Genomic DNA, 15,476 nt, shown 5'->3' with positions numbered 1-15,476 from the left:
ACAAAGCTGGAGGGTGGACAGCAGCAGCAGGATGCTGTGAAGAGTCCCAGGATGAAAGGGGTCCAATAAAAGCACCCCCCAAAAAAGAAAAGTTTATTCATCCTGAACAGACTTGTCCTATAGTCTCATCACGTTGAAACTGATTTTTTTTTTAATCAAACATTTAACCGGCCTTTTCTATACTAACTTAATCTCAAATAACATATTTTCTCTTTAAAAAAGATATTCTCGCCCTGGCCGGTGTTGCTAATGGTTAGAGTGCAGACCCTTGCACAGAAGGGTCTCAGGTTTCATTTCCCTGTCAAGGGCATGTCTCTCCCCCTCCCCCCTCCCTTTGATTCTCTCTAAAAATCAATGGAAAAAATATCCTCAGGTGAGGATTACAATATATATTATATTATATTCTAATAAAAATTATAATTAAAATGTCATCATTTTGTAAAACCTCATAAAATATGGATCTAGACAATGGATAATGGGTCAATGGCCATGAACATCACAAAAAGAGAGAGACAATCAACATTCCATGACTGCAACTAAGGTACATGTCACCACCTTTGAAGCAGTTTTACCAAAAAATAGAAACAGTCAAATCAAGATCTGATTACTACTCACAGAAAATATGGGAGGCAACTAATCGATGTATCTCTCACTTCCATGTTTCTCTTCCCTCTTTCTCCCCCCTCATCACTCCTTTCCACTCTCTTAATAAAAAAATAATAAATAAATAAATAAATAAATAAATAAATAAATAAAATAAAAAGATCAATGGGAAAAATATCCTCAGATGAGGATTTTTTAAAAAATTCTAACGGGGTCACTAGTGATTTTTTTCAAATGGTACCATGAAATGAGCCAACATTTGAAAGATTTATGTAATTCTGTGAATCAACAATTTCAAAATCATGCAGGTGTATAAAGAGTCAAAGTGCAAGACAGACCAGTAGATTTAAATGTAACATAGTGAGACAAATTTATTGATATGCGTTCAGATTCTACTCTGCAACTTTACAAAATTGTCACTTGCAGAGTTTTGGTGTAATATCAAAGAGAATATCCACAATTATCTTTAAAAAATGCCATTAAAAAAACAAATGCTTATCTAATTATAATTTCAAGGCCAGTTGTAATAAGAATTTGTTTTTCCAAATGAAGGTCTTTATGAGGTGGACTTTCTTCATTTATTTCAGCCAAACAATAAATAACAACAGATTGAATGCAGAAACCTATATAAGAATCCAGCTGTCTTCTATTAAGCCAGACACTTTAAAAAGTTACAAAATGTAAAACAATGTCACTCTTTTCGAATACTTTAATACTATAGCTCTTTCTCCATAAAGAATTGTTATTTATGTTTACAAATAATGAGATTGTTCTTTTTTAATGAATACTCTAATTTTTCCAGTCTTAATTTCTAATTCAGAAAATATTGAAAGATCTAACCCAACATAAACAACAATCTTTAACAATTTTCAGGAGTGTGAAGTAGCACTAAAATCAAAAGTTTGAAAACCACATCACCAATGTTTGGAGTTCACAGGTCAAAGCTGTACTTACACAATTGAGCTTTTGGACATGGCCTTTTTCTTTGATTTCACCTTGAAACAAAACACCAAAATTTGGGAGCCCAATTGGGGAGTCAAATGACAGACCAAGACCAGGAACAACCACCACTTTTATTCCAGCTGTTACAACGTGGGGTCACAGAAATGAGCATAAGGGTGGTCTGTGGGGTCCTGCCTCTTCATATTCTGTCTCTTCATCTGAGTCTGGTTACAAAAGTGTGTCTGATTTGTTAAAATTCAGTGAGCTGCACACTTAGGATATATGCATCCCTACTATATCTGTATGTAGGATACGCATTTTTCCAGGTAGAATATACTTCAGTACATTTTTTAAATTCATAGTTCAAGTTGCACAATTTCCACTTTCCTTTTCCAAACACATGATGGCTTTCAACTAACCAGAGTCTTTACACATAACTTACTTTGGAAAAGCGTAACAAAAATAATTCAAATTTTTAATTTAAAAACCTCAATATATACAACTCTAACTGTTTGGAATTAAGAACTACATACCATCAGTGACAGCTACCTTACCAAGACTAAGAAGAGAAGTCTTTGCTTATTTCTCAAGTTTTCAAAACCAAATAAGTCACATTAAAAATAAAAAAATACAATGTAAAAAATGAAATCTTCCAATTAAAGGTGAAACTAAAGATGAATTCTTTTTTTTTTTTTTTTTTATCCTCATCCTCATCCAAGAATACTTTTTTCCATTGATTTTTAGAGACTGGAAGGGAGCAAGAATGGAGAAGGAAAGAGGGAGAGAACATCAATGTAAGAGAGACATATCAGTAATCAAACCCGAGATCCACAGGTACACAAGTCAATGCTCTAACCACTTAGATACACCAACCATGAATACACCAAGATGAATTCCCTTTAAGGTACTAAAGTTATCAAGAGGCCACTATCTATGCTACAAGAGGCAAAAAACAAACAAACAAAAAAAAAAACATAAAAATGCCAATTCAGCCCTAACGGGTTTAGCTCAGTGGATAGAGCCTGGGCCTGTGGATTGAAGGTTGGATTCCAGTGGGGGACATGTGCCTTGGTTGCGGGCACATCCCCAGTAGGGTGTGTGTGGGAGGCAGCTGATCGATGTTTCTCTCTCATCTGGGTTTCTAACTCTCTATCCCTCTCCCTTCCTCTTTGTAAAAAAAAATAATAAAATGTATTTTTTAAATGCCAATTCACACAAAGAGAAACCAACACAGCTAATAAATATATGATAGGATACTCAATTGCATTAGTAGCAAATAAGAACAGTAACATCACTCCATCTGGTACATCAGATTGGGGAAAAAATGATAAGGTCAGAAAATATCAAGTGCCAGTAAGAGTGTGGAAATAACAGCAGGCAAGAATGTAAACTAGCACAGCCATTCCAATACTCAGGCAGTACTTGATGAAATCACGTATATATCTGAGAGGGTCTTGGGCAGGGAAGAAGGAACATGAATGCGGATAGAAGATTAAGGTCAAAGATACAATAAAATGACAGGCTTTCCATGTACCAATAATGACAGTGAGCCATGACCTTGTTACCTATCTTAACGGGTTCACCACTTGGGGTACTCTTGCTTGGGCTCCTCTATTCAAGAATGAAATAATTTCCTTTTATTAGCAGCAAGCAAAAGGGAAGCTTAGCCATTGCTTCTCTACACGATTTAGTCAACTACATTGCAGGTGGCTATGTTTATGGGTTAAGTTTCTGTCAACCTCATTCTGTTTATAGCTGGTCTGCAAAATACTGTGCTATATTTTAACATGTAAAGAATAGCATTAAGAAATGCCCAAACATGAGACCCTTGTCTTATCTAACAAATTCAACATCCACTTAAGTCTGCACATCTGATTTTTGGGGGTGGAGGGAGGGCACACAACAGGGGGTCCCCACCTCATACATTCCTTCAATATGTATTAAGTTCCTCTACACAAAGTACTATGTTGGGAACACAATAGCCAAGATCAGGTCCTTGCCCATAGAGTTTACCTTCTAGCCAAGGAAACAATGGACATTCAACAAAATTATGATAAGAGTGTAATAGGACCACAACAGATATATGAGTGATTGAGATAGGAATAATGGGAAGGAGGGGTGCAACTTTTCAGAGGATTGCCAACAGGGAGTTGGCACTCAGATGAGCAGAAAGAAAATTAACCAGGCATTGCCCGGGCTGGGTAGCTCAGTTGGTTGGGGCATCGTCCTGATGTGCCAAGGTTGCCAGTTCCATTTCAGTCAAGGCACATACAAGAAGCAACCAATGAATGCACAAATAAGTGGAACAACAAACCTATGTTTCTCTTTTATCTCTATCTATTTTTCAGTCTCTTATCTCCTTCTCTCTGGCTCTCTCTCTCTCAAAATCAATTTTAAAGAAAAGATAATTAACCAGGCATTCAACAAGCTAAGCAAAGACATCTCCAAGAACTGCATTCAGAGTCATCAAATATAAAGTCAGCATATCACAGGTGATATACTATGTTCTAAAGATAACTTTTAGGTATTTCCTGCAACTAAACTCTCAGAAACAATATTTAAAGCTCCTGTTATATAAAGTGTGGACTACAATGATTACTGCACGAATCCAACTCATTTTGACCACAGAATTCATGCTTTTTAGGGGTGGAAGGCACCACGCATGTAAATATTCTATGTCTCTAAAAAATGTTTCTGGAAAATTACTAGGATCCACCAACTTTTGCTTCATTTGATAAGTAGAAATTGAGTACTCATGTATCTTTCCAGATTCTCGATCCTATTTTTTTCATATTGTACATTCATTGATTTTTATGATTAAAAGCTAACATTTTTGGCATGTTTGCAACCTTCCAGGCACTGTTCTAGAAGCTTTTGTGCCATTTGTTTTCACTCAATACTCACAGCAACATAATACTAATTATTCCCCCTTTAGAAATGAGAAAACAAAAAGGGGACATCTGTAATACTTTCAACATAAAGATAAATTTTAAAAGAAAAAGAAAGAAATGAGAAATCAGGTAAAAACAACTTTCCTGAAGTCATAGATTTAGTAAGTGGCAGAGCAGGGATTCAAATCCAGACCTTTCAAACTTCAAAGCCTAAGTTTTTAACCACTGCACTCAAATTCCCCCTCAACTCTTCTCAGTGGTTTCCAAAGGGTGGTCCCTGCACCATCACTGTTACCTGGGAATGTATTAAAAATGCAAAATATCAGGGCCCACCCCCAGACCTATTGAATTAGCAACTTTTATTTATTTTTTAAAAATATATGTTTTATTGATTTTTTACAGAGAGTAAGGGAGAGGGAGAGTTAGAAACATAAATGAGAGAGAAACATCGATCAGCTGCCTCCTGCACCCTCCCTACTGGGGATGTGCCTGAAACCAAGGTACATGCCCTTGACCGGATTCAAACCTGGGACCCCTGAGTCCACAGGCCAACCCTCTATCCACTGAGCCAAACCAGTTAGGGTGCAACCTAACTTTTAAAGTGTCCTCCAGGAGATTGGGAGGCAAGCTAAAGTTTGAGAGTCACTGGTCTAAAATTTTCATATTCAACTTAATTGCATGCATGTCAAATGATCACCATTTTGAAAATTCCAAAATGCAAAATTTTTATTCTATTCAAAATGCCTCTAAACATATCAAAATAACATTAATTCATTTCCTCATTGCCAACATTATAGTAACTCCTCCCCTAAATTTGATAAAACACTTTATCTGCATGTACTCTGATTAAACAACCCAAAAAAGAAGTGTACAGTGATGGGTCTTACCAGGAACTGAGCTAGATTCAAAACATGAACAGAACACAGAGATCCAATAGAATCTCTACAGTTAAACCAGAGCTGTATTAGGAAGAGGAAAGCACTATTATGATTATCAGCAGTAGAAGCTTGACGATCTTGGTCCACAGTTCCATAATACTTTGTATCCGTGGTTCAACTCCAAATTTTTACATCACTTCAACAAACCTCCATTTGCCAAAAAAATTTACAACACTCGGGAATATTTATCAAGATTCAAACTGTTTTCAGTAAACATATATAGGCCCTGTCTTTCAAAGAGCAAGTTTTTTCATGAGTAGAGCTAACCAAATGGTTTTACCATATATACTACAGCAAAAAGTGCTAAAGTTGTCGTTGGCCCTTACCTAGACCAGCCCTTTACAGCATCCTATCTCACCTCTTTTCGAATCAATATTTAGACCAACAGCCCTCTTTTCTCCCCCAACTCAAGTTCTCAATCTGGAGCCATGTATATCCAAGTTTGCCTAAAATGGGTACTGCTGCTTATCAAAGCAACAGCTATGTTTTCTCATGTCCCTTCTCTAACAACCTCACCAAGCTAACCGTGGAACAAGCAAGCTTGAGGAACAGCTCCTACCATCAACAGGGTTCATAAGTGAAGCAGAGTGATAATCATGCTCTCCTAAGAGATAAGAAAGATATAAATGAGCGTTCAAAGAAAAAAACTTACACATGCCTGATAAGGACCAATAAATCCACATTCTTGTCTTGGTTCCTGGCCACAAGAAGAACCAGAGAGCTTTTTAGTAGAAGTTACTATTTCTAAAATTACCGACAATTCCCTTCACTTTAAATTAAGCTGTTGTTTTTTTTCCATCTAAATAATCTCATTTGATAAAACTGACTTAAACTACTGATTGCAATTTCCTCTAAAGTGCAATTACAACAGAATCAGTTATAGAACATTTGTACCTTTGTCAGTGAAATGATCTAAGAAAAAAAAATTGATTGAATTCTCCAAAAAGCATTACCCAGTGCTCCATCTGGTGGGAGTTGATAAAGGGCAGAGATACTACTATGTTAAGAACACAAGCAACTCTGGGGAGGGAGGGTATGTATGTATGGGAGGGGGGCAAAAAAAAATCAATAAAATATATTAAAAATAAATAAATAAATAAATAAATAAATAAAATAAAAAATAAAAAGAACACAAGCAACTATTTTATAAAAAGTCTAAATCTTCTTGCAATTTCCCACACTTCAAGAAAGCTATGACCATCAGAAGACAGGGCTCATTTTCCATACAAATTGACAGATGATAAAGGTTTCTTTATGGAAATGTTTCCTTTGGTGTTGGAAAAAAAAAAGAGGTAGATGACAGGGCTTGGATGCTTAATATCCTACATAAGTCAATTATGTCAAAACATACATGGTACATGCAACAGATGCATTTACCACGAAAACAAGAGATAATTTCACGATTAAATCTATTTCATTCAGATATTCATAAAACATTTTCATGTTCTTGATGATTAATAAATTTAATATAACAATTCTGAGTGCCCCAAGCCATGACATCATTTTAAAGGTTCCTCCCAAATAATCACCTAATACTACTCTCCATGAACACTACACTCCCTTCCTTGATTTATTTTGATTAAGGAAGAAATGATTTTTACATTTTCAACCTTCCTACCAAATTAACAGAAACAAAGTCATAAACTGTGACCAAAATACATTAGACTTCATTTTATTTGCCTTATGCATGTTTATTCAATTCAAATTTAGAAACACTGCAGAAGTCCACTGATGCAAATATAAATAAGGTTCTCTAATTTGGAACACCTCCGGAAATTTAAAATAAAAGATTTTCACATAGCACCACTCAGTTTAGTTTGGTTTGGTTTTGCCTGTGTGGAAAAATACCTCTGTGATGTAATCCAGACTATCTGCAACCTCAGGTGAAAAAGAAAAAGACAGTATTTCTCTACTGGGAAATAAACTTCTCCATCTCTGACTCATATCCATGTGATCATATGGGTTGCAGAATCTTACTTGATGTTGGGTACCCTGCAGGGTCCTGGATTAAATCCATTACAGGTACAATATGGAGCAGCAGGAGTCAAGTAACCTGGGGCAGAGCTCCTTTCATCTTTAGGGCATTGAGTTTATGTATCTGTAAAACAAGCATGATAAATACTCTCTGCCTCCCGGAGGGCAGGAGGATACTAAAATTTACACCATGCTTTGAGCTTCTCAATTAAAAGAACTAAATGAAAAAACTACTATGTATAAGAGCGCACACCTGGAGGGGGGGGGGGGCGGGGGGGGGCGGGGGGCCGCAGGTGGGGGCACGGCCTCAAGAGTCCTCACTGGGCCATTACTGCTAAAACCTGGAGACCTTCACCATTGCTCTTGTGAACAAGTGGGGGATGAAAAGGATATATTAAACACGTCAAAGAAAAGGTAAGAGTGATTCAAAGTGCTTCTTTATAAGTAAATCAAATCAAGTAATTGGTTAGGACTCGTCTGCAAAGTGTCCCTGCATGAGTAGCAGGTGCATCCCTAAAACCTGTTTTTTAAAGAGGCCTTTAAAAAATTTTTTTTTGAAATCTGTTTTTAAAAATATTAGAAAAACCCGCCGGTGTGGCTCGGTGGTTGAGTGTCAGCCCATGAAACGAGGTCACTGGTTCGATTCCCGGTCAGGACACATACCCGGGCTTTGGGCTCGATTCCTGGTAGGCGGCGTGCAGAAGGCAGCGATGGATGATGTTTCTCTCTCACAGATGTTTCTATAGCTCTCTATACCTCTCCCTTCCTCTATCTCTTTAAAACACCAATAAAAGCATTTTAAAAATATAAAGAATTATCAAGAGAAAAAAGGAGTCATTCTACTGGTACCGCTGAGTGACAGAAACCAGGTTCCACCCCACAAGCCTTTCAAACCTGCAGAGGCATTCCTCCCTCATCAGCATTCCTCCCCCGGGTTGCTATCGCGCCGCTCCCCACTTCAGGGCAGACAAAGGTGAGTCACCCCGCTTCTGTCTGCTTGTCACTCGGGAAAAAGCCTCAAACTAGTTCTCGTTAAAGGCAGCTTTTAATTTAAAAGAAGTAAGCGATGCTAACGTGTAAAGCTCACTGCAAAGCGCCTGACTCCAGAAAATGTAATTAACACTTCCCAAGTAGAGATACCTACTCAATTAAAAAAGAGAGAGAGAGAGAGAGAGAGAGAGAGAGAGAGAGAGAGAGAGAGAGAGAGAGAGGCTTTCGTTAAATTGAGCGCTTATCGCTACTATCAGCGGGTCCTTTCCCTGGGGTGCGCGACTCTGACTCAACTCCGCGGCGTCTCCCTCCAACCTGCAGGTCCTCGCTGGGCCCAGCCGCCCCGCGCGGAGGTCCCCAGGGGTCCCGCCCGCAGCGGTCGAGCCCCACACCCATGGGTCCCCTCCCCGATCCGCCCCCACCTAGCCCCTCCGCCAGGTACCGGCGGGCTTCGGGGGCGGGGGAGCCCCAAGGCGGGCGGGTGTCTCCGGGTGGCGGGTCCCCGCCGCCGCCGCCGCCTCCGGCCAGAGCAGCAGGGGGAGCAGATCCCACCGCCCGCACCCGGCCGGCTGCTCCCCTCGGCATTGCAGCCCCGACGCCCCATTACCTGCTCTGGGCGGCCGCGGCCGCGGGAGGCGTGCTCGCTCTGGCCCCTGCAGCCCCGGGCTCCGAGGCAACGAGACCGACCGCAACAGCGCCGCTGCAGAGGACAAACAGAAGCCGGCAGGCGCGGAGAGCCGGATCCCAGCGGGAGCGGCCCCCACCTCCAGCCCCGCGAGTAGCCACTCACCCCTCCCTCCGCGGGGCGGGACACCGCAGAGGGGAGGGGCGGAGCCACGGCGGAGGGGCGGGGTGGGGCCACGGCGGAGGGGCGGGGCGGGGCCAAGGCGGAGGGGAGGGGCGGGGCGGGGCCACGGCGGGGGGAGAGGAGGGGCCACGGCAGAGGGGCGGGACGTCCCACTGCGGATGGGAGGGACGGGCCACGGTTGAAGGGGCGGGGCTCCGCGGACGCTTTGCATGAGGCTCTCCTGATAGGCTGCATTAGGGGTAGGCCTGTCAGACTCGAAAACCGCCTCGCCAGAAGAGCTCTCTGAATAGTGGGTTAGAGAAAACAAAGCAGAGCCCTGATTGGTGACAGCGCTGTGGCTCCCCCACTGTCAATCATCGGAAGCCCCGCCTGCACCCGCCTAATTCCCAGGCTGCTGCAGAACAAGATGTGGTTAGTCACTAACCTTTAGTGGACCTACCTGCACAAAATCCTGGGCGCCCAGGTTCCTTTGTCAGCTATGAACTTCCTTACCCTACAGTGATTCTTTGATTTGCATATGAACTTGGTGAGTAACATCTCACCTTTAACATCATTTGGCCATTGAGAAGTCTCATGGGCATTTTTTAAACGCTAATAAGATTCAGAGGGAAATTATATGCAAAGAATAGACATAAAATATTTTTACCTGATAAGATTATGCGTGTCTTTATTGCCTTTCTGTGTTCCATATGAAGCATGCATTACTTTTATAATTTTAAAAAATTAGTAAGGTGCAGAGAACGGTAAAGGCAAACTTTTGAGGATATCCGGTGAACTAATTCCTCCACGATGCAAGAAAATACAATAATATATGCAACAGCTGAGTGCCATCAATGTATAGACATCAGCCCCCTTCTGCTCTCTTAGAAAATTTTACAAATATGACTGATGTGCCCTCTACTGTTTCCTGAGTAACTACCATTTATTCAACGTACAGTGAATAATACACTACACTGTGAACAGATCCTACCTGACAAGAAGAATTTAGAGTCCAAAATACCAAATGAATAAAGCTTTAATCAAAATAAGTAGACAACAGTTCTGGTTTTGATCAGGGGTTGAATGTGGACCCATGAACCAGGCAGTCATGGTTAGATTCCCTTTCAGGGCCCAGTAGAGGGTGTGCAGGAGGAAGCCCATGGATGATTCTCTCACTGATGATGTTTCTATCTCTCTCTCTCCCTGACCCTCTCTCTACCTCTCTCTGAAGTCAATAAAAACATGTTTTTTAAAAGTAGACAATGGAAATTAATTCAGAAGTTGTAGATTGGAAAACTTAGCTAATACAGGGAATTATAAGAAAGAAATGTGACAAAGTTTCAAGATGTGTCTCAGACTTTGAAAATTGAAAGCAGGAAGGAGGAGGAGGGAGTTGAGATGATTATCAATGACCCATAGTTAAGTAATCTGAGCTTCAGACCACATCAGCCAAACCTTCAGTCACCATATCTTACCTGGGACCACACTCACTTAACTATGTCTGGCTGTTTTACTATTCAATTTTTCTTGTAATTCCCATGAGTTTCTGAAATATGCTATTTGAAATGAAGCACTTCCCCCAACAACTCTATACATTAAACAGTAGTAAGTAAAAAAAAAAAAAAAAAAAAAAAAAAAAAGGAGGTTGACTCAAAACAAACCTAAGGAAAGGAATGTTTAGGTAAACATGAACTTGTAAAGAAGTAAGGACAAGAAACCTGATACAAATTCTCTTTTCTCTCTTTGTGCTGAGAATAAGGACAGTAAAGTAATTACTTAACAAATATTTTACAGAATCCTTATAATACATGACTCTTAAACAAAAGTCTAAAAATGTGTCCAGGGTACTCTGAGCAAGTGACTTAGTGTTCAGATGTAATTATGACTACTAGTAAGTATATAAGTGAGGGGGAGGAGGAAGAGAGAACTTGGCCAGCTAGCTCAGTTGGTTAGAGCATTGTCTCATACACTAAGGGTTTCAGGTTCAATCCCCAGTGAGGACCCATACAGGAAAGGGGTGGTGGGTGGGAAGAGATTAACCAAAGAATTTATATGAATTTATGCATTGCCTAGGGACATAGACCATAGTGTGTTAAAGGCCTGGGGTGGTCAGGAACCAAGTATAGGGGGGTAATAGGAGGAAAGTGGGGGGGGGGGGGACATCTGTAATACACTCAACAATAAAGATTCAAAACAAAACAAAAAAATTAAGAATTGAGGAAAACATTAAGAATTAATAAAAGAACTTTGTGATGACTCAGGTGTTTGTTATACTCTATTATTTTCTGCATATTTTGATATAGATTATAATAATGTTTTAGCAATGTACAATATCTTTAAATGGAATTTGTTTGCTTTCTTTTTATTATTCATAGAATTTAGTGAATAGGTAATAAAATATTTGTTTATTGGTTTGTATTAAAAGAGTTACAAGAACAGCAACAAAAGAATGCACAAATAAATGAAACAACAAATAGATGTTTTTCTCTCTCCCTCTCTAAAATCAATAAATAAAAAATAAAACAAGATGAGGTAAGTTGAACATACACTAGTAGCAAGCTTATAAGAGATACAGCCCCACTATGGAGGGCCAGTCAGAGAGAATGCTGGGAAATGTCAGAGTATTAAGCTAAAAGTGGCAGGTGAATCAAAAGAAACAGCAGCTAAACAAATTTTTTAAAGTAATTTAAAATGTAATCTTTAAAATATTACTATATGGCACAGTGCTTCAAAGCCATAGAAAGTAATCTCTGCATGCCAATAATAGAGTTCGAAAGTTAATTATAAATACAGAGGTGTTATCAGTGTTAGGCAGACATGAGCAGAGCAAGGACAATGGACCAGGTACAGAAACTCACCAGGACAGAAAGCCCTGGATGCGTGCAAGGGGCAAAACTGGAAAGCAAGGACCTGGCCCCCAGGGTAACCTGTCATTCCCTAGTATATCCCCTTTCCCTCGAGATAACATCTAGGCCTCAGTTGTATTTCAGCTCCAGCCCAGAAAAGCAGCAAAAACAGGCAAGTGCCATAGTGGCTGCCTCAGGACCAGCCATGTTGACTAATGACCCCCTGTTCTGGCATGGACCAATCAGTGGAGATCAGAATCCTGAAAGAGCACACCTGGAAAGCTGACGAATATTCTATTGAGACCCCTCCCTAAGACCTCCCCTAAAATCCATCAGCAGAGAGAGATAAATACACTCAGGATGAAGGACCCAGCTGGCACTGTCCCCCAGGGGAGTGCACTCACACCATTCCCTTACCCCCTTCTTTGCTCTAAGGAATCCCAGAGACTTGTAACCCAGGGAGCAGTGGGCAGTGGCAGTTCATCCCAAGCTAACCCCCTGAGCCTGTCTCCAGGGCCCCCTTTCCTCTGACTTCTCAGTGAGCCAAAGCAGCCCAGCCTGGGCTCTACTGTTATTTCTTCTATGCCCTTCTGTGTTTCTCTGTCCTAAGTATATTTTTGCTGTGGCCAATAAATTCTTACTAACTTTGCTATACTTTATCTTTTGATTGAAGCCTAAGGAATCCAAGGGAAAAAATAAGTCAGCCCTCAGGAAGGCCAGCAGCCAGGGCTGGAAAAAGCCATAAGGGTCTCAGCCGAAGTTTTCTCTGTTTTCAAACCTGCCTCTTTCTACAGTTCTGCTCTATTTTTCTCTGGAAATCAATTTTCCCAGCTCCAAATCCATGAGTCAGATTAAACTACCTCCCGCCACACACAGAGATTGAGTCAACCCCATTGACTGAATCTCATACTCTATAGAGAAAGAATGTTATTGGTCCAGCCGATAATTTTTATTGGTCTCCCCTTCCCTCCACCCCAGCACTTATGACTAGGGAGGTGACGGGGAGGCATGTTGATTCGGACAGAGATTTCCCAGAGAACAGGCACTGGGCAGACTAGCAGATAGGGACATTATATCCTTTGTGTTTTTGAGGGAGGTTTGCTCATTTGTTTGTTTTTTAGGGGTAGTTAATTTCATTTATTTATTTTTACTTTAAATAATTTTTATTTTGCAATTATACTTGACATACAATATTATAATAGTTTCAGGTGTACAACCTAGTGATTAGAAATTATATAACTTACTAGGTAATCACCCCAATAAATCTTGTACTGGTCTGACACCATAAATAGTTGCTACAATGTTACTATATTCCCTATGCTGTGCTTTACATCCTGGTGACGATGATTCTTTAACTACCAGTTTGTACTTCTTAATCCCTTCACCTTTTTACCCCCAATCCCCCTCTCATCTGGCAATTGTCCAAATGTTCTCTGTATCTATGAGTTTGTTTCTCTTCTGCTTGTCCCTTTAGTTTGTTTTGGTTGATAGGTATTTAGTTATTGATAGGCATGCATTTATTGCCATTTTATTATTCATATTTTTCCTTTTTTTTTTTTTCCTTTTTAAAGCAAACCCCTTAATCCACTGTTTTCAATAGTCAGTCAATGGGGCTCTATTATCTATTCAACAAAGGTCTTTGCCTGTCTTTTCACACTAAAATGAATGCCCAGAGACCAAGGCCAAAACCTTTGATGTTGATTTCTGGCTTTCTTGAACTCTCTCTATTTCAACTGGCTTCCAGTGCCAAGTACCCTTCTTTTTCCAGTTTCAAGTTGCCATTCCCATTTACATCTTCTACTAATTCCTGATGTCCCTGTCGAAGTGTTCCTCTTGGCCTGAGTTTATTTGAAGAGCAAAAGCACGTGCCAAGTTGTTGAATGCCAGAAATAGTGCTCTTGTCTTCTATGGGGCCAGTATGTAGAACAAGCAGGCAGAAGGCCAAGCTTTGCACCTTCAAAATCTATTCACTGCACCTTAAATATGTATTCAGTGGGATATCTGCCCATGGGCCTGAATGAAAATTTGAGTGGTCCCATAACTTTTTTGGTGGTTCTTTGATTGGTTTAAACCACAAAATACAGTTTTAAATTCAGACATTTTAATGTGAATGCTAATGATCACTATTTCAAGCTTCATTCAACCATAAGCCTTCCTTCCAGTTCCCCAGCTAGGGCCCAATGCAGGCAGGCTGTACTCTTCCAGAAAGGGGAAAGAGAGTCTTCTTTCTATTCCCTCAGACCCTCCTCCAATTCATAACAAAGGATAGGGGAAAAGGCTGAGGATAGCAAGTTATGTGCAACTGGTACTCTGCCAGGAGGGGTTTTTGTTGGGCCTGGTCAATAACCAAAATTCACATTTCTCCCTTAGGTGCTTTCCTCTTAGAGGCCTGAAAGTGCAACATCTCACCTGGGCAATGAAATTTGGCCTGGCTGCCACTGCCTCTCTTGGTTTCTGGTTCCCTGGAGGCCACTCTATGCAGATTCTCCTGTTGGAGGGGAGGTGGGAGTCCTCAGCCTCTCCACATGTTCCTCTTGAGCAAGATCTTAACATCTCCAATTCAGACGTTTCTCACAAATGGCTCTCGTCTGGTCTTCAGGAAACACTGTACATACTTTAATCCCATAAGTAGTGGAAGTACAGCTGCCTCCCATAAGTGTTGAGCGTTCTCTCTCCCTCTCCCCTGCCCTCTCTCTCTGGACTGCTGCTTCAAGCCAATACCTCAAGCCTCTCAACATTGAATATCTCAGGTGTAAGTCAGACCCTCAAATACCAGAGAATACCAGTCAAGTTGCCCTCATGGTCCTCTTGGCAACCCCTCTCTAGTGAGATTACAGAAGAAGATCTTGGATGAGTGGTTCAGTGGGACTCAGCATTGCTTTCCTTAAGAACCCTCTTTAAGGATTCTTTACTAAATTCTACTTCTGATGCCCCTTTATGATCCCATTTTGAGTGAGGGTTTTAAAAAAAATTGTTATTGATTGATTTGAGAGAGAGGCATCAGTTTTTGTTGTTTCACTTGTTTATGCATTCATTGGTTTATTCTTGTATGTGTCCTGACCAAGGATGGAACCCGCACCTTGGCATATTGTGACAATACTCTAACCAATGGTACTAGCTAGCCAGGGCTGAGTGAGGTGTTTATATGTGTGTGTTTTTTCAATTACAATTTATGTCATTATTATTTTGTATCAATTTCAGATGTACAGCATAGTGGTTTACAAACTTTCCCTCCTAATATTTCCAGTACTCAACTGGCACCATACATAATAATTACAATACTAGAGGCCTGGTGCATAAAATTCATGCATGGGTAGGGTCCCTAGGCCTGGCTGGCAATCAGAACAGAACTGTGGGGTGACTGGCAGGGCAATGGGGAGTGGGAAGGGAGGAGGGCTGCCGGCACCTGCCTTGGCTGGCCTGGGACCTGCAGGCTGGGGGCAGCTCCTGCACTGAGCGTCTGCCCCCTGATGGTCAGTGAGCATCATAGTGACTGGTCGTTCCA

The 15,476-nt window shown here is 40.7% G+C and overlaps 1 protein-coding gene across 3 annotated transcripts in view; it reads right to left on the bottom strand.

Moving 5' to 3' along the window:
* MPP7 (MAGUK p55 scaffold protein 7) overlaps positions 1–9,142 on the bottom strand; it is a 229,872-nt gene extending 220,730 nt beyond the window's left edge. For 2 of the 3 annotated variants that reach the window (XM_036453195.2, XM_036453239.2), the window contains exons 1-2: positions 8,946–9,142; positions 4,577–4,731 (exon numbers count right to left, since the gene is read on the bottom strand). In XM_036453195.2, coding sequence (XP_036309088.1) covers positions 4,577–4,590 — 14 coding nt within the window. In that variant the 5' untranslated portion in view covers positions 4,591–4,731; positions 8,946–9,142. The remainder of the gene's footprint in view (positions 1–4,576; positions 4,732–8,945) is intronic. The other variant, XM_045585883.1, reaches the window with a different exon arrangement.
* Positions 9,143–15,476: the final 6,334 nt, after the last annotated feature.

Source organism: Pipistrellus kuhlii, unplaced genomic scaffold (genome assembly GCF_014108245.1).
Source record: "Pipistrellus kuhlii isolate mPipKuh1 unplaced genomic scaffold, mPipKuh1.p scaffold_m20_p_1, whole genome shotgun sequence".
NCBI classification, from domain to species: domain Eukaryota; kingdom Metazoa; phylum Chordata; class Mammalia; order Chiroptera; family Vespertilionidae; genus Pipistrellus; species Pipistrellus kuhlii.
The sequence above is the reverse complement of the archived record's forward strand: the minus strand, read 5'-3'. Positions and strand labels throughout refer to the sequence as shown.